Genomic DNA, 23,913 nt, shown 5'->3' on the forward strand with positions numbered 1-23,913 from the left:
CACAAAGTGTCATAAATTAACATAAAGATTCATGCAATGAGATGCACTTTCTTCATTGATAAGAAATATTGACATGTCAACACGTATTATTTTTTTAAATCCTACAAAATCATGCACACAAAATATTACTATCAATTTTTTTTTTGTTTTGTTTTGTAGCTGTTGAATGCTGAAAAGTGAAACCTGGAAATTGAATCGGCGTTGTCCACCCCAAATAATATATTATTGCGCAGTTTGGACTTTTTAATAAAACACTGAATTACACTGAACCTTTGCAACAGTACTAAAATGGAGCAAAATGTTATTTTCTGTAAAACAACATTTCTGTACAAGTGCCATCATACATACAACACTGGAATGACCCATTTTTGTTCGTGTTTGGATTAAAATAGAAAGCTTCCTCAGTTGAATTGTTAAAACTTATTTTTTATTGTTTTTTTCCCCCTTTTTTGCTTCATTTAAATTTTTTGTAATAAATGAATGCTTTGCGAAGAGCGGCGTCCGCGTCAGTGTAAAGTTCCGCCTCAGAGGATGAGCTGGTCCATCGCGACTGGCTCGAGTGACGAGTGTCTGCTTACTGTCGCCGTGGCAACAGAAGCAGCAACGGGTGAGACTTTTCTCTCATTTATAAACAAACAACTGGCTGGTCGTCACTCAAATCGCAAGGCACGTTTAGACGTAAATAAAAACGGACCGGTCGCCATACAGAAAAACATTAGCACCTGACATGCATGATTTGTGACTAGATTCATTTTAGAAAATATGTAAATCAGCACAAAAGAGGTTGCTTTACATCACGACTTGGTTAGATTCTTTTAAAAATAAAATCCCCAGATACGGCAACACAGTCTTGTTTGATAAGTGCAATTGTAGCCGTTTCGGGATATAGGACTACCACGTGCTGGTCTGGAGTTTTTCCCCCCTGCTCCACATTGTCACATCTGCTACTGGTGGTTCTGCTCGGCGAGGTTCTGCTCGCCAAACAGGTCGGGGTTCTCCGACAGCGTGGGTCGGACCTTCTTCTTCTCCTTGAAGCGACCGGACTGCGACACCTTGACGTGGCGCCCCTTCGTGCCCGACTTGTCCACGATCTTCTCCAACCTGGCGCTGAACTCGGCCGCCTCCGGACCGGGCCCGCCTCCCCCCGTGGCTTCTTTGGTATTGCTGCCGTACTCCGGAGGGATCCCGTACAGGACCTTGGGCTCGGACTTGGTCTTGCGGGAGAACGTCAGCTTCCACCAGCTTGGGTCAGACATGACGGAGGACGGGAGGACGTGGAACCTGGGGGGGGGGGGGGGGTCACAACATGTGATTAGGGTGTGCCCACCCACCTGACACTTCGCTCTCATCTGATGAATGAATTAATAATTACATGAAAGACTATCTTGTGCACGAGAGCTGATATGATGTCAGACAAACACCTTCTGAATGAAGTAACGACAGTACACAACACTTGTACCATTTATATACTATCCATCCATTTTCTTCGCCGCTTATCCTCACGAGGGTCACGGGGAGCACTGGAGCCTACCCCAGATGTCAACAGGCAGGAGGCGGGGTACGCCCTTAACTGGTCGCCAGCCAATCGCAGGGCACATCGAGACAAACAGCCGCACTCACAATCACACCTAGGCACAATTTCGAGTGTCCAATTAATTTTGCATGTTTTCGAGGATCAAATATGAGCGTTCATCTGAGATTACACGCTGCGGCGACCCCTGACGGGACAAGGCGAAAGAAACTTACTTATTTTAACAAATATCAATTGAAGTTGAAACACATGATTTGCCTTCGGGGGCCACATAAAATCACACGGTGGTCCACATCTGGCACACGTGCCTCGAATTTGACCTCAGTGTCAAATCTTTGCTGAATATCTTTCCCTGCATTACTTCACTGGATTCTCGTGTACTCTTTGTCATAGACGGATTAGCGTGTTGTTATCATCAGATTGCGCTGTAGTATGCGCGTCCTGTGATGAAAGTGTGCGCGTATGTTCTGGGTTTCATACGAGCAGCTATGCAAATAGCGCACATGTGCGGCGGTCTTATCGGCGACGAGCACACCTGTGGGCACAAAGGTCCCCGCGCCGTGTTTGATCTGCTGTGTTGACTCATAAAGTCGTAAATGTTTTATTTCGTATTATGCTACGCGCCACACTCGACAAGTCACGTGCGTCTCAACTTTTCAGAGGCGCACGCAATACAACTAAATCGTATTAAGAATAAAGTCAAAAGATTCATTTTGGATTGATGTAGTTTATTTATTTTTGCGAATGATTTTGCACATTTTTGCACTGTTGTAAGAATTATTTCACTTCATATTTGTTTTTAAATTATTTTACCGTGGTGGCTTTTTTATGGTCCATCTGCTCACATCATTATTGAAGCTTTTTTTTTTTTTTTTTTACACCTCTTGTTTATTTTATTTCATACTCTGCTTTTAGACATTTGGGATTACATCTAAGGGATCGTATTTATTGATGGGTTACATTTATTTCTTATTATTTTGACTAAATGCAAACTTGTTGAACTTAAATGTGAAATGACGGCACGGTGAAGCAGCTGGTAAAGCGTTGGCCTCACAGTTCTGAGGACCCGGGTTCGATCCCGACCCCGCCTGTGTGGAGTTTGCACGTTCTCTCCGTCCCTGCATGGGTTTGCTCCGGGCACTTCGGTTTTCTCCCACACCCCAAAAACATGCAACATTAATTGGGCACTAAATTGCCCCTAGGTGTGATTGCGAGTGCGGCTGTTTGTCTCGATGTGCCCTGCGATTAGCTGGCGACCAGTTCAGGGTGTGTACCCCGCCTCCTGCCCGTTGAAAGTTCGGATAGGCTCCAGCACTCCCCACGACCCTTGTGAGGATAAGCGGCTAAGAAAATGGACGGATTAATGTGAAATACAACTAAATTCTACGAGTGCAGTGATTCTACTACCACAAAGTGGGACCCTAATTGATATTACTGGCAGGAATCGACGACCTCAATATCAGATACATTTTTTGGGGGGGATGCTGATGCTGACTAACAGAAAATAACTTTTGCAACGTGCATATTTCCTCTCGGCGCGTCGGACCTTTGACACCAGTTCGCCTGTTGGCCCAACCAGCAGTCGACTTTTAATAAGTCACCGCGTGTGTGCCGTCATGCCTCAGCACATCGCAGCAGTGGGGACGACCCCCGAAAAAGAACACCGCGCACCACTTTTGCATACTTTTATAATACTTTTGCAAATCGCTAACCATCTGATGGAGAGGCACGAGCCACTCGCCGCCACTGATGCATCGCGCTTTCTTTTGCTTTGTGATTGGAACCTGGACTTATTTTTAGTTGCCTGGGTTACCACGGTTACAACAACTATCATATAGGGGATGCAGAGACACTGTGGACAGACTGACAGATTATCGCTGCCATTGACGGGTTTAGAAGTCAAATATCCATGCTATCGGAGAAGTCTGGCACTGAATTATTATTTTTTTTTTAATATTTGAAGACATTTGATTCAATCATTCAGTTGTGCGAAGAAAAGGAAGATTTCCCTGAAGGCAACAATGGACTTTAGATAGATAGATAGATAGATAGATAGATAGATAGATAGATAGATAGATAGATAGATAGATAGATAGATAGATAGATAGATAGATAGATAGATAGATAGATAGATAGATAGATAGATAGATAGATAGATAGATAGATAGATAGATAGATAGATAGATAGATAGATAGATAGATAGATAGATAGATAGATAGATAGATAGATAATCTTACCTTGCTGGCTGAGGAAGAAGTTGAAGCAGAAGAAAGTGGTCAGACGGGAGTCAGCGTCGCCATGCTTTAGGCACCCCACCCGCCCCCCATTTTTTGTGGTCTTCTCGTCAGGTGAGCGGCATCTCGCTTGCCCGTCTTCTGCCACAGTCTCACCTTTTCGTCCTGGCAGCCACCTGACATACACACCAACACACACACACCTTGATCCCGCCCAGCTGGGTGCAGTCGTGTGCGACAGTGACTCAGCGGGACCTTCCTTGTGTCCACGTCGTTTGAGATTCCTGAGAGCCAAGCGGCTTTCCAAAACTGGTACATAAATTTCCCTTTATCTACCTCAAATGCCACCCGGGGCCCTACTGTGAAATTTGGACTCGGAATAAAGTCATCTTTGTGTTTGACTTGTCCTGCTCCTTTTTCACAATTGGGATTGCAGACACACAAACACAAATGCATGTGAATCCCGATTGTCAGCCAGCCGTGTTTTGCATAACTTGTGTAAAGTCGTCGCACGCTCGCTTTGCAACTTTGCCTGATATTCAAACGGCTGTGAGGTGAAGTGTGAATTGCGCCACTGTGGAGTGTGAGTGTTCTCCACGTGCCTGCGTAGGTTTTCTCCGGGACCTTCGGTTTCCTCCCACATTCCAAAAACACGCAACATTAATCGGACACTCGAAATTGCCCCTAGGTGTGATCGTGACTGCGGCTGTTTGTCTCAATGTGCCCTGGGATTGGCTGGCAACCAGTTCAGGTGTGTACCCCGCCTCCTGCCCGTTGACAGCTGGGATATGCTCCAGCGCTCCCCGCGATCCCTGTGAGGATAAGATGCAAAGAAAATGGATGGATGGAAGTTGACTGCAAAGATTTATCGATTTCTTTTGAAACGAAGGGGCACTACTCTATTGCACTTTTCCTGATTCCTCAACCCAACACTGCGCCAACTCCCATTTCCATGATGGCCTTACATTTTGCACCCCCCCCCAAAAAAAAAGTATTCCAGCAAAACACCCCAGAAAGTACAGTACGGCTATTGATAGGAAACTCAGAATGTAAATAGTAACTAAACAAACATGTCAGTGCATCTGCATATTATTAAGAATGAACGTTAATTATCTTCATTCATGACGTATTGATACATTTGTTGGCTGTTTGGATTTATTGCACTCAATTTACATATATTTTTAATTCCAGTATGACTAGGATCCATCCCATGAAATTGAAGATAATGACAGTACCTCACTTGTGTATATTAAAGAAGGCATACTGTATATCATACATTTCAAGTAGGGTTTCAAAACAGGATTAAGATTTCATTTCCCTAACTTTTTCCTTCCTTCTTGAAATGACCTAATTAAAAAAAACGTATACCTACATTTCGCTTGCAGTGTATTAACAAAAATGAAATAAAATAAAGCCACGTGGGCGTCATCACAACACCTAAGGATACACCAGGTAGAAAGAGCCTTTACAAAATATCCTAAACTTTTATGATTATGTTGGATGTAAGGTGAAGATGTAGTTAGACAATAAAAATGCCTGTTAGCCCATTAAATAAAAGTTAAATGTGTCGTTGCTTTCTTTTAAGACATATTATATAGCCTACAAAGACTCGTGAGAAACTTAATTGGTTTTGATAACCGATACAATAACAACAGGTTTTTTCGTTACCGCAAATGACGTCCTGTAAAATTCCGGCTGTTTGTCTACTAAAATGTTTTACAAGCACAAATAAATCACCAATAAATGGATCAATTATCGAGAAGTGGTTGGAAAGGCAAAAGAAATCTTAACGAAGATTTGTCGCTCTCTATTGACAAACCATAGACATGCACGGAAATAAATGCTCGGCCGTGCACCAATCAGAGCGGGTTGTCAGCAAAACGAGCTCTTATTCGCCACTTCTCTTAGTAACATAATATCGCCTCCTCCGATTGGTTGTTGCTCGCGTAACGTGTCAAAACCGGATAACGATGATGGTTTCTTCTCCAGAGAAAGTCCTCAAGTAAACATGGAATAAAAACCCATAAAAGTGGATTTCAACGAACAACAGGTCATTATGGAGGTAGGAGGAATAAACTTACGAGCTCGACTCGAGTTTGTAAACCATCTTAAAGCTCAGAGACAAAACATGCAGCTGTATGACCATCAATTTTTAATTAGTATTTTCTCATTTTAGCAGAACATACAGAACGTCCCCATCGACATTCAGACGAGCAAATTGTTAGGTAAGGCTGAAAACAATATTTTGTTCACGTCATGCATGCCTTTTACGGGGCTTCTTATAGTTGACTTTGCTCCATTGTGGTGATGCGTTCACGGATCATAGAAGGAAAAGAAAAACAAGAGTTGCCCGATATCAAAAATTGTTGAAATATATGTATAAATCTTGATTTTTCAAAAAATTAACTACATAAATCTAATCACAATGCACCACAGTAGCTCGGAATCGCTTACATGGAGTCAACACGTACTACACATGTCCTCACTTGTGTTTCTAGACTGGCTGATAGATCGTCGGCACTGCAACCTCAAATGGCAGAACGCCGTCAAAGGGATCCGTGAGAAAATCAACGGCGCCATGCAGGACATGCCGGAGAACGATGAGATCAAGCAGCTACTGTCAGGTTCCTGTAGGTATCCATCTGTTGTGACCATTGGACCAACGTTTCCAATATCTGCTAACATTTGTGTGGTACATCGTCCACCAAGCCGAGCCCCCACCTTTTTAAGCTACACGCACTTAATTACAGATACTACAGTGTAGAACTTCAAGATGGTGACCCCAAATGGGCAAAAATAACACCTGTACATCACATCCATATTTTGTTTGTAGGTAATCCATTCATCCATCCATTTTCTTTGCCGCTGTTCCTCACGAGGGTCACGGGTAATGCTGGAGCCTATCCTAGCTGTCAACGGCCAGGAGGCGGGGTACACCCTGAACTGCCAGCCAATTGCAGGGCACAAGACAAACAGCCACACCCACAATCACACCTAAGGGCAATTTAGAGTGTCCAATTAATGTTGCAAGTTTTTGGGATGTGGGAAGAAACCCATGGAGGGACGGGGACAACATGTAAACTCCACATATGTGGGACCGGGATTGAACCTGGGACCTCAGAATTGTGAGGCCAACGCTTTACCAGCTGAGCCACCGTGCCGCCCCCATTGGAGGCCAGTCACACATTATTTAGTGGTGTAGAAGCACACACTGGAATTAATATTCAATAGTCACTATTGATCATACAATTTGAACGCAACAACTACATATAATACAACAGCACATTTATAACAGATCATGTGACCCTGTTCCATGTAGACATTCACTACTTCCACTGCTTGAGAATTGTGGAAATCCTGAGAGGGACCGAAGAGTCGTCCAAGAACATCTTTGGCAAATATTCATCGCAGAGGATGAAGGTGACAAGATCCGATCCGGTCTAAGTTGCTGCTGCGGCCGGTCTTCTTTGTTGTGAAGTCTCTTTAAAGGTTTTGCGATGGTGTGTTTGTACGTTTACAGGACTGGCAAGAGATTGTGAACCTGTACCTAGCCGATAACGTCTATTTGGGTGAGCGCAAAATCAATTCAGATCTCACGATATCGTCGGAAAAGGAGCAGCATGGTAGCACAGTGTTGTTGTTGTTTTTTGGGGTGGGGGCTGTATGTCACAGCCGAGGTGGCCAGCCTGCTGAGTCGCAACGTGAGCTACGAGGGTCCGGCTCTGAGGAAGCAGCTGGCAAAAGCCAAGCAGCTGCAGCAGGACATGAGCCGGCGGGAGCTGGAGTCCCAGAGCTCGGCCGCCACCCTGCGGGAGCGCTACTACGCCGCCTGCAAGCAGTACGGCATCAAGGTGAGCTCACGTTTGGTACGAGTCGTGAGACGAGTCTCGGAACGTACAACTACGCACGGGTGCGCTTTAATCGCCGTGCTGCGACTCTTCCAGGGGGACAACGTTCCTCGGGAGTTGCAGGCGCTGGTCAAAGAGCTACCGGATGTTCTCGACAAAGTGGGCACGGATGCCGCCGGGCTTGAAGAGAAAATACAACTTTACACCGCTTTCACCAACTTTGTATGCGAGTGGTGAGTATACAAACATTAAAAAAAGGGGGCTCAACTATGAAAAAGTTGAAAATCTGCAGAAAATAACTATATATAGAGTATACTGGTACTATACTTGGGGTGTATAGATATGCTGTCAAAAAAATTATTTTATTTTTTTTTTTGGTGTTGCTGTCTGCCCACAAAAATTAAATTAATCTACAAAAAAGCAAATATGGGGGGGAGTGTCCAATGTATAGAGCTTGTGCACCCACGTCATAAAATCAAATAACTTTTGTTTACGTCGCCATATTGCCGGTCAAGCTAAGCATTGCTCAATGCTAAGTCAGTTGGAGACGACACGGAAATATGTCTTGTCCAATACCGTCAGACGTTTAGAAGGTGAAAATAAATGAAGCTATGTAGAAAAATGAGAAACTCAGCATAGAGGACCCGTATTTAATGCCGAAGTCGATGTTTTCTCGGCGACACGTTAACCTTTGCCGGAATCCATCGATCTTTTCCGCTAGTATTCAATACAAATGCCAATATTAAAATAAATGACCCTTTGTTTTTACACAAACTCTCATTCATTAACTATGATTGGGGGAGAAGAAAAAACGACCAACAGCACAACAGGTCTCGGGTATTGTAAATATTCTCCTCCGGTTCAACGTCTCCCACAATGTCGAGCAGCTCTGCTTGACCGGCAATACGGCGCCGTGAAAATGGCGACGTCACGTGGACTCTCTCAATACTCCTTTTCATTGATTAGTTGAGGAATTACTGTCGGCAGGTCAGAGCCGGTTCTTCCTATGTTGACGTTCGCGCAGAAGAAAGGGAACACCACGTTCTACGAGTGGAGAACCGGGAAGGTTCCCACGGTGGTGGAGAGGCCGCACTTTGAGGAGACACCGGCGAAAGCGCCGACCGAGGACACGGTCAGTTTCCATCTTGATGGATAAATAGAGACAGTGCAGCCTCGGTTCTCGAACATCCCCGTTCTCGAAAAAATCAGTTTTCGAACGTAAATCGGTACTCGAACGCCCCCACGAAAACCCGGAAATAACAGAACGCGCGGGCCGCGACCAGCTGACCCACCCACGACGTGCTTTGTTATTGTAAATTCAAACGAAAAACCCGGAAGTAACGTAACTCGCGTGGCGGTTTATTCGGTTTTCGAACTGCCTTCTAGAACGGATTGTGGTCGAGAACCAAGGCTCTACTGTAGCTGAAAAACTACTTATGAAAAAGTACTAGTAGAGACACGTATTTAGTGTTTACTATAAATTACTCAAATACATATGAAGTACGGTACATGGGGTGACTGAAGATAGCTTTAGTCATTAAAAAAAAATACTTGCAAAGGAAAAATGGTTCAGAAAATGCTAAAAACATTAATAATTCTGCTTATTTTGTGTTAAGGCATGAATATTATTTGCAATTAATACATTACCTTCATGCATAAAATTTTAAATTGACAGTCGCGAAAAAAGCAGGAAAAACAAAGGAAAAACTAGATCAGTAATTCTTCAGTGAATAAGAGAAGCTGTGCATGGTTTGTTTGTTTGTTTTCTTTCCATCTAGATCGACTGGGGAGACTTCGGCACTCAGGAGCCGAGCTCGGGAATCACAGTGGAGGACGGGATTGACTGGGGCATCAGCGTGGAACCCAGCTCTGAGGTCCGATCTACTTTGGAATAAGGCTATAATGCAGCGGTGTCAAACTCATTTTTGTCACGAGCCACATTTTACTTAGGGTTTCCCTCCCAGAGGGCCATTATGACTATGAAACCATAAAAAGCTTTAACTGCCTCATCATATCTATACAAGAAATTTATGAACTAGTTTTGGAATCAGAAATCAAGGATTCAATGGATTTTCAAACTATTCTTGTTTGGTAACACAAAAATGCTTGTAATAGCTCAACGTTATCATTTATGAAATGACAATTTGAAATTTTGGGACAGATTTTAACAAAAATCATGGAAGTTGATACGCGTGATTTGCCTCCCCGGGCCGGATCTGGCCCCCGGGCCTTGAGTTTGACACCAGTGTAACAAAATAGTGAAAAAGTGAAGTGTAGTGAATACTTTTCAGATGCACCGTATGTGCACTAAAGTCATCTAGTCCTTCAGCGTAAACATCTCTTCCTGTCGTCTGCCAACAGGACGGCGGCGGCGCGATCGACTGGGGGGACGCCGACGTCGCTCCGGTTGAAATTGAGATTATACAAGCAGGCGCAGACTGTAAGTGAACTTCTTATCGTCGCTGTTAGACTGCGGTAAATATTTTTGCGCATTAAAGACGTGGCACAACTTCGTAGGTCCTGAAGACGTGGCGAGAGGCAACGACGCGTTAAGCATGCTGGAGAACGCCGAGTCCCGCAAACAGTTCATCGATGAACTCATGGAGGTACTGTTAAAGATCATCGTGTGATTAAAACATGTAATCAAATTAGTCTTGATGATATCATCTTAAAATGACATAAAGAGAAGTTGGGAATGACTTGCCTTACAACTGCTTCCTGTTCCTGCCCCCCACGCAGCTGGAAGCGTTCCTCAGCCAGCGCCTCACCGAGATGGGCCAGGAGAGCGACGTGGTGGCCATGAGTCAGTTCCAGTCGGCGCCGCACATCCTCCTGGTCCAGAGCAGCGAGCATGTCCGCGCCATGCTGTCGGAGGTTCAGGACCTGCTGGGCCGGCTCACGTCGCTCCGGATGCAGCACCTCTTCATGATCCTGGCCTCGCCGCGGTACGCCGTCGCTGCCCAAAACAAAACAAAAACCTTACCACGATTTGAGAGGACGTTAATGCTTGGTGCAAATGAAATGGTAAAGATCAATATTTTTGGCTAAAACAATAATCACCCGTGTGCAGGTACGTGGAGCGCGTGACGGAGGTGCTGATGCAGAAAATGAAGCAGGCCGACATTCTGGAGCTGAAGGCACTCGGCATGGCCGAGAAGAGGCGAGAAGCCCTGGAGGAGCAGTCCAGACTGGAGCCTCGAGTTGACCTGCTGGCGGAGCACACGCAGGAACTCAAAAAAATGGTTAGCATATCAGATGAAAATCTCAAAATCGAAAAATATGGCTATAGCACATTATGAAGTCATTTAAAGTGTAGAAAATAGCATGGGAACAAATTAATCAAGTGTTTTGAAGACAACTCTCTGAGAATTATTGTAAAACTGTCTCTTTCCTCCTCCTGCGGGAGCCGTGTGGAATTATGGCGCCTCAAGATTGCAAGGCCCAACTTTTTTTTTTAAAACAGGAAGAACAGCATTTCAGTTCCTTGGCAACTCCTTAGCATTTACAGCCACTTTCCACAGAAATCGGATTTGCTAGTAATTATTGTAACAGACTACAATCAAAATATTTACCTATTCAAATGTTTCACATGTTTGAAATAAGTCTTGCTCATTTCATTGTTAAATCTTTTCATCACAGATTGAAGGTGACATTTCCAAGCGCTACAACAACCGGCCAGTCAACCTGATGGGTGTCGTCATATAGAGAGTTGAACCAGGACAGAATAAAAGTTTAATATCATTTGAAAAAGTATTTTACGGTGTGTTCTGTCGCCCCTAAAAAAATGTGTGCGTCCAAAATTGTCCAAGAAACCATTTTGTAGACCACTTATTGGGAGGCAGATGTGGTAACTACTATGATGGTATTTCTCAATCTTTTTTTTTTGTTATTGTTTTTTATTTTACAATAAAAATATATTATAATATTTTGGCTCTGAAGAATAAGTAAACTAAATTACACTTTTTTTCACGACAAGCAAGATATTAGCATAATGGTTTGTTATGGTGATGCCATAATGTGGACTGAGCTTATAAAGGTGACCTATTACATTTGAATTACATCATTCACATGTAACAACAACGGGAAAAACAGCAACACTAAATGTGACTCATCCGAAAGTAAAAGTCAGGAGCCGTTGTTTTTCTTAAAAGGCAAGAGTTCTGCCCCCGTGACGTGGATGGCCTGATGATATTTATAAATCCGTGGAGGGGAATTTCACTCGGCTGATGAAAGCTGGCGACTAGAATGTTCTACGCATGCGCCGTGCGAAAGCGTGTATTGGTGTCAAAGCGCCGCGGCTAGGCTAACGCTAGCTGGAACAGCTAGCAATTGTGCAAGTCATGCTGGGCCATCCGACGACCAAAGCCTGGGCGGGCTGAGCTCAATGGGACGACGGCAACGCGGGACTTGTGACGAGGCTGGACTGGAACAGCGACCTTTCGCGGAACCTTGTGGCATGGAGACCTAACACTCACACACACACAGCAAAAAGCTTCGTCGTGAGTATTAAATCAGTGTTTCTGAATGCGTATGCTGGTTCATGGCTCGAAACTACGTCATGGCAGCAGGTGACCCTTATATGAGGAGCCAAGCTTCATCAGTAGATAATGTTTCAATAATCAAACAACTTATTCATTCAAGTAGTTTGGAGGGGATTTGGTATTTTGATAGTGGGGGGGAAAGTAGCCCGGCACGGCTAACCGCAGCGTGACAGCGGCGAGGTCCAATAGAAATTGAGTGTACTTTGGTCCCGCTTACGCATCGTTTATCATTGGCTGCTGATGGCTGCACTGGCGTGTCGCTTCCGCGTTTAGGCTTTGGCGAATGGCTACCACCTCACGTCAATCACCACTTGTTGCTAGGGAGATTGTTTGACGCTAAAAACGTCGATTCCGGTGACGCCTGTCACTTTTATTTTTTCGAGCGAAAACAAAGTTAAATTAACACGCTTACGGTTAAATCGCCCCATACAAGTGGTATGCTTTTTTTTCTAAACGTGATACTTTAATGCACGTTACGCGGGCTCACAATCCAAGGCGGCTAAGTGGTAGCCACCAGTAAGAAGAGGAGACGGGGGAGGGAGGGACCTCGCCTGCTTCGGCCAGCTTTCACCTTCAGCAGCACCGCAAGAAGTTGTTGTCCCGTCAAGGGTGGGGTGGGTGATGCTCAAACCGCTCCTCTGTTTAGTTTAAGAGGAAAGAATGACGGCGACATCGTCGGGAGTTGTCTGCGGCGTTGCGAGCGAGTGAATGCTGCCGATCGGTTAAACGTGCAAATGCAGCCGAGCTTTGAAATGTCTGCTGCTGCTGCTGCTTCGGAGATCAGTGGAGCATTTACGGTTGTTTCTCTCGCCAGGAAGATGACAACCATATGAAGAAGGAAAGTGGACTCTCTCAAGTGGAAAAAAAAAAAAATTCCCCCCCCCCCCCCGAACTGAAAGCGTTTTCCCCTGGAGTCTCCCCGGCTAATTTTTAAGCTCTTTAAGTCCTCTTATACTTGTCGGTTCAAGGCCCCGTTTTTTTGTTTATTTTTTTATTTTATTTTTTTACTTTCACCTTTTTGTTCCTTTTGCAAAGAAATGCTTTACCTGAAAAAGTACTTCACAGAGGGCCTGATTCAGTTCACCATCCTTCTGAGTCTGATCGGGGTGCAGGTGGACGTGGACACCTACCTGACCAGCCAGCTGCCCCCCCTGAGGGAGATCATCCTGGGCCCCAGCTCAGCCTACACACCCGCTCAGTTCCACAACCTCCGCAACACGCTGGACGGCTATGGCATTCACCCCAAGAGCGTGGACTTGGACCAGTTCTTCGCCACCCGCCGCTTGCTGAATCGGGTGCGCCAGCTGGATCGCCTCTTTGTGCCCAGCCCTGAGCTCGACACCTGGCTGGTGCACCGTGACGCTGAGAGCGGTCAGGCGGGCGGCGGCACCATTGCCCTGGACAATGGGGGCGGCCTCGAGGACGTGAACGACCTCGACGCTGCCCCGGCCATGAGGGGGACGGGAGGAGGCGAAGGGAGTCCGCCCGAGACCAACTACAACCTCAACGTAGCCGACAGCACCCTGGGGGCGGTGGCGTCCGACGCCGACCAGCGGCAGGACGACAATGATGACCTGAGCAAAGAGGTAAAATTTGGAAATATTCCATCCATGCATTTCTTTCCTCATTGCGGTGACCTGCAGTCAAAACCAGCTCACTTCGGGCGAAAGACATGGGCTACAGTGAATCTTAAAAATGAGCAAGTAAACTATCGATATCATAAGATTGCAGAAAAGCAACTTTTATGTTAGACAAGGCTTTGGCCTGAGCAGAAATAGGTGTTTTCCATGAGGAAAAAAAAAAGATTCACAAAAAAAGGTGAATTTCCAAATGGCAATAGCAAGGCACAATGTGACAATTTCTCGGATAGCAGCCAATTATAGGTTTCATGTTCACAAACAAAAAAATGAGTCCCCAATCAATAGCAGAGCACAGCTATGCAAATAAGGAACTGGCTGCCAGCATATAGCAGGGCATATATAGAAACATAATGGACTGGGCAATGTCTGGGAACATATAAGAGCTAGAGCCGAGATTAGAGTCCAGGTTCAAACCCAAAATCTAAGAAGTGTCTCTCCTTGAAATATTAACACTTATTAATAGCGCCTCATGCTGATATTATTGCAACACACAAAGTCTCTGTTGAGCCGTAATGAAGCAAGACTCCTGTGTGGTCACATGATGGTCACGCTAGCTTAGCACTAATGTCATGCTAATATAAGCAGACTCATGTTTCTGTAACTTTAAAAAAAAAACTCCCGTTGCCTGCATGCGAGCATACGCAATGTACTCATTTTAGCAATTGTCATTAGGAGGGATTTGTGCTACAAGTCAATATTTTTAAATGCTGCTGGAATAGACCCCAGCACTCCCGCAACCCTTGTGAGGATGAGCAGCTCGGAAAAATGGATGGATGTTCCATTCTACGTTAGCTACATTTCACAGCATTTAAATTCAGTGGCAACGTTGAAGCATTCATTTTCACTTTTTACAGAGATTGCAACATTGAGTTCTCATTTAAATTTTGTGTGATCCACTAAAGCAATTGAGTGTGTCTACTTAATGGGTAAAGAAATAAAAACCTTTTCATTTTGACAGGGAAATCTGGGCCAAAAATGTCATTTGTTTTCTTTCTAGTGCCTTGGGACTTTTGAGTCCTTTGAGATATGAGGTGGTGTTTGTCTGATTGCGCTGCCTTTTGGGCAAAATTTGAGATACAAGTGTACGGTGGCAGTCAACTCAATTTAGAAAAGCAGCAGTTTGGCACATAGTAAACAATTCTTAGAAAAGATTAGTTGAGATTTACTGCCAGACTAAAAAGTGAATTGAACATTGTGTATTCAAAATAAATGCATAGCTCTGCTTTATGCGATGCCATTTAGTTTAATGCTAACAAATAATGGAAAATGTAATAGCATCGGCATTGCCGTTGTTCACGCCTTTAGGTAACAGATTTGAACATAAATGTTGGACTATAGACAATATATTCGTCACATGCATATATTAATTATCATCTGCAAAGAATAACAAGTACTATTGTGGCTTACATTATACAGCTCTCAGGTGGGCAGGGCATGCGGACCAGAAGGCGCAGCACAATGTCTATTGAATTGAAGCAAAAACTGTTTAAACCGTTATTGTTTAAGTATGCCATAATCGCATAGTTGTATAATGCACAGTATCGTATTATTTTTCGAAAAACAAGTATTAAAAAAAAAAGACCTTTTTTGGGGGACTGTAATAGTTCCATAACATTTCCTTTCATATCAATGGGGATAGCTGAAAGAGTGTGTTAACATAAATACGATCTGGCCAATGACGTGATTGATACATGTACTAAATCTACAGTATTACATGAGTACTAAATGTTGTACTGCAGGACATCGACCTGATTGACATCCTGTGGCGGCAAGACATCGACCTGGGCGCAGGCAGGGAGGTGTTTAACTACAGCAGCCGGCAGAAGGACGCCGAGGAGGACAAGCTTTGCCCAGCCCAGGAGAACAAGGACACCAATGAGGATCTGCAGCAAGAAAGCTGGAGGAACGGCGTCAACCTACAGACGCTTCGCTCTGTGGACATCGAGACAGGGGAGAGCATTCCGCAGCAGGTAAAATATTTGTATGGTTGAGTATCTTTTTTTTAAATATATATATATGTATAAATACCACGGTCTGAAGTGAAATCTTAAGAAAAGAGTGAGTCACGTTTTCAAGGAAAATTAACAATTGGGGTACAAACATGTCAAAAAGTCAAGGAGTAGGTGAAAACATTAATAATGAACCTTGAATAGGTATTAACCGAAAACACAAGTTTGACCCCGCCCAAAAAATTCTTGGCTCTCCACAATTACCACCATGATGACCAACATTAAAATACAGCAGTGTAGTAGGCAAGTGTTCCTAAAAAGTATATTTATAAATATTGTAAGGCACTGACACATTGTGCACAGGTTGAATATTAACAACTACAGTTAAATAAGAAAATTAAACCCTGCACTTAAATAATACACAGCTAAAACGTCCTGCAGATACAATACATGTTAAATACAAAAATTGTACAGTGGTGCATTGAAGTACGAGTTTAGTTTCTTCCATAAGTATCTTCTTATCTCAAATCTTCTGCCCCATGGACCTTTCCGACCTGTCAATCACTCGTACAATAATAGCCAATCAGAGAGCCGCGTTGTCGTAACCCCTGCCTTGACACGCCCCTCTCGCCGTATTGTCCCACAAGCAATGCTGGTTGTCAGTAGCGTGCGCTTGGGGAGCGTGCAATTCTGACGAAAGATATCCTGCTCGGTTACAAGGGGCCCAGTTGATTCATTTTCCAAAGCCTAGAACACAGTTGACGAAGTGTCTACGATGGATTAAGGCTCGCGGAAGACCGCACGTACATTTAAACGTGAGCAATAAACGAACACAAGCTTGTATGTTCAAAGGTAAGTGAGGGAGAAGTATCTTCTCCGAGTTTGATTGAATTATTATTAGTTCTTTATACAATACAGGAGAACAACTTTCACTTTGTCAGTGTATCGCTGACCTGCTGAATGAAGTGTGTCATGTTTTATGCCGAAGAGTCGGGTTAGTGATACGTCTATTTGCCAATTTGTGTCACATCGGACTTTTAAGACAGAGCACTGCGTTCCATTACGAACCAAGACAAATGAATACACCCCCTCACTTATAAAGACTACAATGATAATACTGGTGATCTTTCCAAGTAAAAAGTACTCACCCCGAATTACATGCGTAGTACGATTCCACTATTTGATCCTGTTGGATTTCAATATGAAGTTTGTGAGGCATCAAACTTCTTTGCGTCGATCGCCGTAACTCTGACATTGCGTCCTGCTCCGACCAAAATCTTAATTCCGTGTACATATCCTTGCGTGAAATAGTTGAGAACCCTCTGCAGAACTCACTTGGACAAGTCTGACGCATTTGGTAAAAAACATACCGCAATATTCTCTGGAATACGGGATAATCGACTTCATACATGTTTTGTTCAATCGCCATTTTAGAAGCTTGTGGGACATGGCTAAGGGAGCTAAAATCACCATCGGAAGGGTCCATTGAAATGAAAATCTCAGATTTTGGGTCGCAAGTCAAAGCAAAGACCTCAATCGGACGATGATTTGAATCTGGGAAAAAAAAAAAATCCTAAATCAGATCTTGTATTTAAGGGCACTAGCGTATCTACATTGTTGGAAATGTGAATTAAGAACACAATGCAAAACTAACAGCAAAATGATCCCCATACAAACAAATCTTAACATGTAAAAGGCTTGGGAAGCGCACCTTACTTCCTGAGATATAAATAATATGTGCAAGGTATAACCAAAGCGTCTTAATTCAGCAACACAGTCAGCAATGTCGGGGCGAGAAATATGATCGTGTTTGCTTTTTGGGGCAAAATACGACACCTCTCCTGATTTACTTTTTGTCCTGGACCGAGCTTCCGCAGTCAAAATGCGTGCCGTTGTTTGAACAAGTCGTTAAGTGACGCTTAGGAACCGGTACTAGGGTGTTCTCGAGTTTCTTGCCAAACCCTACATCTCACCTGTTCCATTTTCTGCGTCTTTTGTCGTCATGCTGTTAATCATCTCAGCCACCTCACGTTTTTCACTCATCTCCCTCCCACTTTGTGGTGTGCATGTCGTGCAGCAGCCTGCCGAAGGCTCACAGACCTCCCTGTCTCTGCAGGAGTGCCTGAGGCTGCTGGAGGCCACGTTCCCCTTCGGAGAAGATCCACAGGTAAATGCGGACACGTAAAGCTCAGACGAACTAGCTCGCGTGGACAATTGCGATCAGATGACTACAAAAAAAAAAAGAAAAAAAAGATGCGACCTGTCATTCATTATTTTGAAGTGGCATCTATTTTAGTACCACAGCCAACATGCGTATTGACCTGGGCGCTGTACCGACACCACTAGATGTGAATGTCTCTTCAGGTGGATAGGAGGGGAACCGCATGCACTTTAACATCCATTTTCATTGTTTTCTTAGTTCCCTGCCCCGGCTGTGGCGCCCGAAGTGGCAGCCCACGGTGCAGAAGCTCCGTCCACGTCACAGGGGCTGGCGCCTCAGCTGGACCTGGAGCAACAATGGCAGGACATCATGGCTGTCATGGAGCTGCAAGTAGGCAAACGTCAACGCTATCATACGCGACAAATGATGATTCAAACTTCCAACTCTTGCATTTGGCTCTCAATGCCGACCAGTCCTCTGTGTAAGGCACTTGTTTCCTAAACGCTCCTCTAACCTGATGAACACAAGTGGTTGGAAAGCTCCAACACATTAACAGAAAAACCATGACAATCCCATCCTCACCAGGGCCACAGGCCTACCCCAGCTATCTTTGGGCAAGACGCGCGATACACCCTGAAGTGGTCACCGGCCAATTGCAGGGGACGTATAAAACACTTAATCATTCATATTCATACCTATGGGCAATTTAGAGTCTTCAAATCAACCTATTGTGCATGTTTGCGGGATATGCTAGGAAACCAGAGTACCTGGAGCGAAAACAAATGTAGGCACAGAGAGAACATGCTAATTCCACACAGGTGAGACTGGATTTGAACCCCAGAACTGTAAGGCACATGTGCTAACCAGTTGTCCACCCTAACCCTAAAGTAGTAGAATTACCAAAAGCACTACTAGATCAGTGAGATAATAGCTAAAACAGTTGCCAAACATACCAAATGAAGGAAGAGCGCCACCTATTGTTCCCCACCTCCTACATAAACATAAATTGACTTAAAATGGGTGAGTGGTGTGTTAAAAAGGAACATAGACAAACAATGCACTGATCACTAGCCAATCATACTCCACATGTAGACAAACCGGGTACTGCAGCATTGGGAGCGTCGACTCGCCACGACAATCCCAAATGATTCAAATTACTAAATGTGATCTGGTGTTTTGTGTCAAAGGCCATGGATATGAACAACAGTGACGCAGGCTGTGGGGTTGACATTAGCAGGATGTTGGCATCAGACTTCGGACTGGTCCCGCCCGTAGCGCCAATCCACCAGGATGTGAGCCTCCACCAGGCTTCGTTGGCCAGTTGTAGCCAGGAGTTCCCTCCGGTTTTCTCCTCTCATCTGGACTCAGCCAGCGTTGTGCGATCATCCTCCAGCAACTCCAGCCACGTCAATGCCACCTTTGGGACCACCAATCTCACTGGACTCTTTCTGCCCCCCCTTCTAAACACGACCGGTGCTAATGTCACCGCCATGCCCATCCCAGTGGACCCGTTCGGGGGGCTTCTGGAGGAATCCATGCTGGACGAGATCAGCCTCCTGGACCTGGCCATGGAGGAGGGCTTCAGTCATGCCCAGGCCTCACAGCTGCGGGACGAGCTGGACTCAGACTCAGGCCTATCCCTGGACTCAAGCCGTAGTCCGGCGTCCCCCAGCAGCTCGGAGACGTCCTCCTCATCATCCTCATCCACCTCTGCCACCTTCTCAGAGGAGGGCGCCGTTGGCTACAGCACCGCCACGTCCGACTCAGAAGAAGGAGCTGTGGGCGGATACCAGCCGGAATACAGCAAGCTGTGCCGCATGAGCTTCCAGGTTGACTTTTCAATTCAAATTATCCATCCATCCATCCATCCATTTCACATTGCACTTATTGGCAGGACACAGAGGGGTAAGCGTACACACCCTAAACCAGAGGGTCTTCGGTTCATATCCCCGCCTGAGCGAACGTTGTCGTCGTGTCCCTTCTCAAGACACTTAACCCACATTGCCTAAATCACAGGTGTGACTAGTTGCCAGCCAATTGCAAGTAGAACATTTTTATGTCCAATATCAGGGCACATATAGACGAACAATCGAGTGGTCGCCAGTCAATGGAAGCACACACATAGACAAACAATAGGTTGTCTGACTGCATACCCTGCGTCAGCCAGTTAGCTGGGATAGCCTCCCCAAAAAAAAAAGCGCGAGAAAAAATGGATGGATGACTGGATAGTGAATCTCCCTTGTGGATGACTAAAGTACTTCTATTTATCTATTTCACTATCTGTCCAGGATAACTTCCACGGCCTCCCTCAGCTAGGAGGAATCAACCACAACCACACCTACAACCTACCGCTTGGATCCCCCTTTACAGAGCACCCAGAGATCCCCAAGAAGCAGAACCCCAAGAACTCCAAACTTCCTCCTCCGTCATCAGACCTCCTGGACAAGCACTCCAGCAGGGACGAGCGGCGAGCCCGCGCCATGAAGATCCCGTTCTCCAACGAGAAGATCGTCAACCTCCCCGTGGAGGAGTTCAACGAGCTCCTGGCCAAACACCAGCTGAGCGAGGCTCAGTTGGCACTGGTCCGAGACATTCGCCGACGTGGCAAGAACAAAATGGCGGCGCAGAACTGCCGTAAACGCAAGCTGGACACCATCATCAACCTGGAGGAAGGCGTACACCAGCTAAGGCGCGACAAAGCCAGGCTACTCAAGGAGAAGATGGAGTTCCTCCGCTCCATCCGTCAAATGAAGCAGAAAATGCAGAGTCTGTGCCAGGAGGTTTTCGCTCAGGTCCGAGATGAGCATGGCCGGCCCTACCCGCCCAGTCGGTACTCTCTCCAGTACGCTGCAGATGGGAGCGTCCTGGTGGTACCGCGCACAGAGCAGAACCGGCCCAGGCCAGACAAGAAGCCTAAGGACAAGAAGAAGTGAGGGGAAAAAAAAAAAATCAATAAATCTTGTACGGGACTTTCTGCACACGCGAAGGAGGCCAGGCCCACCAACCTGCCCACGCTTGACTTCCCGTGTTTGTTTGGCCCTTTCTTCATTCTTCTCGTTATTTTCCCCCTCGCTTGACCACTCATCTTTTCGGATTTTTGCGGCGGGACAAGGGAACGCAAAGACTTTTTTTTGGAAGAAATTGCTTTGTGGAGGCCATTTGGAGGAGAGGGAAGGAAGATGTGAAGGTTTGGGGTCCACTTTGACCGTGCACCCAGAGCTCCCCAAGAACCAGGAACCCAAGAACTCCAAACTTGCACTTCCTTCACCTGAGCTCCAGGACAAGGACAAGTGCCAGGAACAGAGCTGAGCCATGAAGATATGCTTCTCCAATGACAATGTCATCTCGATCCAAGGACGTGGTCATCAAGTTCCCACGACAAGATCGGCAACCCTCTTGTGGAGGAATCCATCAAAATTTGTCCAGGAGCCCAAGAGCGTCTGTTCCCAATTTTTTCCTCCGCTTTCTCCTCGCTTTGCCGCAAGTCTTTCCAGACTTCAGAGGCAGGGAACGCTGAAGGATTTTCAAGATTTTTGTCGACGAACAAATTGCAATCAGCGATGGAGATTGTGAAGGTTTGCAATCCACTTTCAGCAAGAACCCAGAGCTCCCCCCGCCCCCAAGAAGCATAACTGTAAGCCTCCTCCTGAACCGGACCTCCTGGACAAGCGCCTTCTCCGACCACAAGATCATCAATCTCCCCCTTTAGGAATTCACTGACCTTCAGGCCAAGAGCTTCTGGTCCATTTTTTTTTTTTTTTTTTTGGTTCCCTAGCGCTTTGCTTGACTACTTGTCTTTCCAGACTTCCGCAGTGGGAAAAAGGAAAGCAAAGACTTTTTTTTTTAAAAGAGGTTGGTGAGGAAGTAGCGCTGCCTTGCAACCTTGTAACCACTTGTTATTCTTCCAGATTCCCTTCCAAATGTATCGTCTTCAAAAGGCTCGGCTTGACGCGCTGCACTTTCATTAACTCGTCAGAGTCCAGGGGTTCTCAAACTTTTGGGATCCAGGGACCCCTTACACTGTATTTCTACCCCCCCCCCCCCCCCAGAAGGCATAATCCTACTACCAAATGTACGTTTCAACCCAAATAGTTCAGTTAATGCAAGGGTGTCAAACCCAAGGCCCGGGAACCACATCCAGCACGCCACATCATTTTTGCGGCCCGCCAAAGCAGATCATGGCAAGATGTTTCTTCTTAAATGGATTTGTTTCAAAGTATTTGATACGCAAAACATGCAAAAAAACGAGAACTAGCTAGAACTTAGTTGTGGACTTAAACTCACTAAGTTCTTGTAAAACCTGTGCCGCAAAACAAGTCAACATTCCCCTACACCTTGAAATTGCATCTTCCCTTCAGATAGTCCACTGACGTAGCACCTTTGGAGGCCCTCGTTGTCAGCTACGAGTGTGCACACGTGGCCCAGGACCGAAATGAATTTGACACACCCGACTCTACATCAATTGTCGCTAGCTGATCTGCAACGCTTACTCAAAACAAAATGGCTGCAAGGGAAGCTTTTTATAAAGCAGGTTTGCTACTTGCCAACCTAATAAATGTTCCAATATCTATAAGTTTTTCCACAATCAGAAGTTTGTAATTGGCCCAAACTTAGGTTCCGGAGGAGTAATTGACTATTGGATGTAGGTATTTTTTTTTTTAATTAATTTGAAACCCTAAAGTTACATCTTTGCCTTGAGGGGGGGGGGTCCATGGACCTCAAGTTGGGAACCACTATAGTCTACGGAAGTCAGCATCACTTTCAATGTATGCATCCCCCCCGGTTTTTAAATGTAATCAGTACGAGGGCAGCACTGGAATGTTTTTTTTGTTTTTGTTTTATTTTGAAATAAGGAACCTCTTGCATCTGTCTCAAATCTTAGGGACTGTTCTTAGGATGAGTGTGAACATTGTGTGTGTGTGTGGGTTGGTGGTTAAACTACTGTAGAGTTTGGAATGGTGTGTCGTGACGGGAAAGCGCACCTGTTTTGCTCTCGTCGTCGGGGGCGGAACCAAAAAGATGTCATCTGTGCCGTTTGCGGTCCTGGAAGAGAAACTAAAGCACGGTGGGGGCGGGGGCAACGTCCGAAGAGTACGGAGCCCCAGACATTACAAATTAAGATATAACATGCCATCAAAATGCTAATTTGTGGCCACGAAATACAAATTTTGCGGGTTTAAATATCGGTCCAATGAACAATTCGGACAGCTGGCTTAGGTACGCGGGGTTCTTTACCAATTACGTAGTTCAGCTCGTAAAACTCAAAAACACCTGATTTCGGGCCTCTCGGCAGAAAAATGTCTGGAACTCAGGAATGCATGGATGATTTTTAATTCATATTTCACATTTACTGGAGGCACCACAGACAGAATTGCATCTCAAACACTCTAAGGTTGGTTTGGCAAAATACGGGCCCTTTCGTATTGTGTATTTCGGTCGCCCACAAAATTTCTAGCAAGTTATAATTTTTTTCACTGGCCACAAATTTGTATTTTGTGATCCCAAATTAGAGTTTTGAGGCCACAATTTAGTATTTTTATGGCCAAAACAGTACATTTTGTACGTACGTTATGTCTATATTGTCGCCACAATAAAGGTTTTTTTGTTTGTTAATGATGGGGCCTCGTAGAAGAAAATTCCCCTCCAGGTCCCCAACCCTCGCATCCTGCTAAAACTTAAGCACTTTTTTTGTCTGTTCTGTAAATATTTACGTGTCAATCTCTGCGACACCTTTTGATTTAGATCTAGGTCTACCGTGTTTGCTGGCAATCAACATTTGTTTTTATGGATTAATAATAATAAAGTGGTTTTATTTCCAGTTTCCTGTCGCGTTGTCATTGCTTTAGAGTCGAGTCAAACTAAAGAGACTTTTACTGTAGATCTTCAGTTGACTTTTTAATAACGGTTAGAAGACCAATACCGTAGTTTCCGGCCCACAGAGCGCCCCTGGTTTTGAGCCTCTGTACACAGTGTTTAATGCTAGCGTGGGGTTAGCGTTAAACTGTGTA

At 45.1% G+C, this 23,913-nt stretch overlaps 3 protein-coding genes across 10 annotated transcripts; 2 read left to right on the forward strand and 1 right to left on the reverse strand.

The window, feature by feature from the left end:
- Nucleotides 1-931: 931 nt before the first annotated feature.
- LOC133495172 (proline-rich protein 15-like protein A) lies at nt 932-10,431 on the reverse strand. Of its 3 annotated transcripts, none has more exons than XM_061809491.1 (3): nt 10,324-10,431; nt 3,770-3,942; nt 932-1,281 (listed from the first exon to the last, which is right to left on the reverse strand). In XM_061809491.1, exon 3 carries the CDS (start codon nt 1,254-1,256, stop codon nt 945-947), a length of 312 nt encoding a protein of 103 aa, XP_061665475.1. In that variant the 5' UTR covers nt 1,257-1,281; nt 3,770-3,942; nt 10,324-10,431; the 3' UTR covers nt 932-944. The 3 variants fall into 3 exon arrangements, with proteins under 3 accessions (XP_061665475.1, XP_061665474.1, XP_061665473.1); XM_061809490.1 differs by lacking the exon at nt 10,324-10,431 and adding an exon at nt 5,435-5,569; XM_061809489.1 differs by lacking the exon at nt 10,324-10,431 and having other exon boundaries at nt 3,770-5,421.
- cdk5rap3 (CDK5 regulatory subunit associated protein 3) lies at nt 5,680-11,466 on the forward strand. 2 transcript variants are annotated; one of them, XM_061809471.1, is made up of 14 exons: nt 5,680-5,828; nt 5,943-5,991; nt 6,265-6,396; nt 7,086-7,186; nt 7,287-7,335; nt 7,439-7,617; nt 7,711-7,847; nt 8,602-8,746; nt 9,393-9,488; nt 9,976-10,054; nt 10,132-10,220; nt 10,354-10,559; nt 10,685-10,856; nt 11,254-11,466. In XM_061809471.1, exons 1-14 carry the CDS (start codon nt 5,823-5,825, stop codon nt 11,317-11,319), a joined length of 1,506 nt encoding a protein of 501 aa, XP_061665455.1. In that variant the 5' UTR covers nt 5,680-5,822; the 3' UTR covers nt 11,320-11,466. The 2 variants fall into 2 exon arrangements, with proteins under 2 accessions (XP_061665455.1, XP_061665456.1); XM_061809472.1 differs by having other exon boundaries at nt 5,698-5,828; nt 5,946-5,991.
- Nucleotides 11,467-11,653: 187 nt separating this feature from the next.
- nfe2l1b (nfe2 like bZIP transcription factor 1b) lies at nt 11,654-23,723 on the forward strand. Of its 5 annotated transcripts, none has more exons than XM_061809465.1 (7): nt 11,654-12,113; nt 12,970-13,741; nt 15,535-15,765; nt 17,822-17,911; nt 18,164-18,295; nt 19,093-19,734; nt 20,194-23,723. In XM_061809465.1, exons 2-7 carry the CDS (start codon nt 13,193-13,195, stop codon nt 20,836-20,838), a joined length of 2,289 nt encoding a protein of 762 aa, XP_061665449.1. In that variant the 5' UTR covers nt 11,654-12,113; nt 12,970-13,192; the 3' UTR covers nt 20,839-23,723. The 5 variants fall into 5 exon arrangements, with proteins under 5 accessions (XP_061665449.1, XP_061665453.1, XP_061665454.1 ...); XM_061809469.1 differs by having other exon boundaries at nt 17,825-17,911; XM_061809470.1 differs by having other exon boundaries at nt 17,861-17,911.
- The last annotated feature ends 190 nt before the right edge of the window (nt 23,724-23,913 follow it).

The sequence above is a fragment of the Syngnathoides biaculeatus genome, chromosome 22 (genome assembly GCF_019802595.1).
Source record: "Syngnathoides biaculeatus isolate LvHL_M chromosome 22, ASM1980259v1, whole genome shotgun sequence".
NCBI classification, from domain to species: domain Eukaryota; kingdom Metazoa; phylum Chordata; class Actinopteri; order Syngnathiformes; family Syngnathidae; genus Syngnathoides; species Syngnathoides biaculeatus.

Coding starts and splice junctions, on each gene's coding strand:
- LOC133495172 (XM_061809491.1), bottom strand. CDS start 1,256: ATGTCTGACCCAAGCTGGTGGAAGCTGACGTTCTCCCGCAAGACCAAG.
- cdk5rap3 (XM_061809471.1), top strand. Junction 6,397..7,085: donor GCAGCTACTGTCAGGTTCCT/GTAGGTATCCAT, acceptor TGTTCCATGTAG/ACATTCACTACTTCCACTGC. Junction 7,848..8,601: donor ACCAACTTTGTATGCGAGTG/GTGAGTATACAA, acceptor TACTGTCGGCAG/GTCAGAGCCGGTTCTTCCTA.
- nfe2l1b (XM_061809465.1), top strand. CDS start 13,193: ATGCTTTACCTGAAAAAGTACTTCACAGAGGGCCTGATTCAGTTCACC. Junction 15,766..17,821: donor GGGAGAGCATTCCGCAGCAG/GTAAAATATTTG, acceptor CATGTCGTGCAG/CAGCCTGCCGAAGGCTCACA. Junction 18,296..19,092: donor TGGCTGTCATGGAGCTGCAA/GTAGGCAAACGT, acceptor TTTGTGTCAAAG/GCCATGGATATGAACAACAG.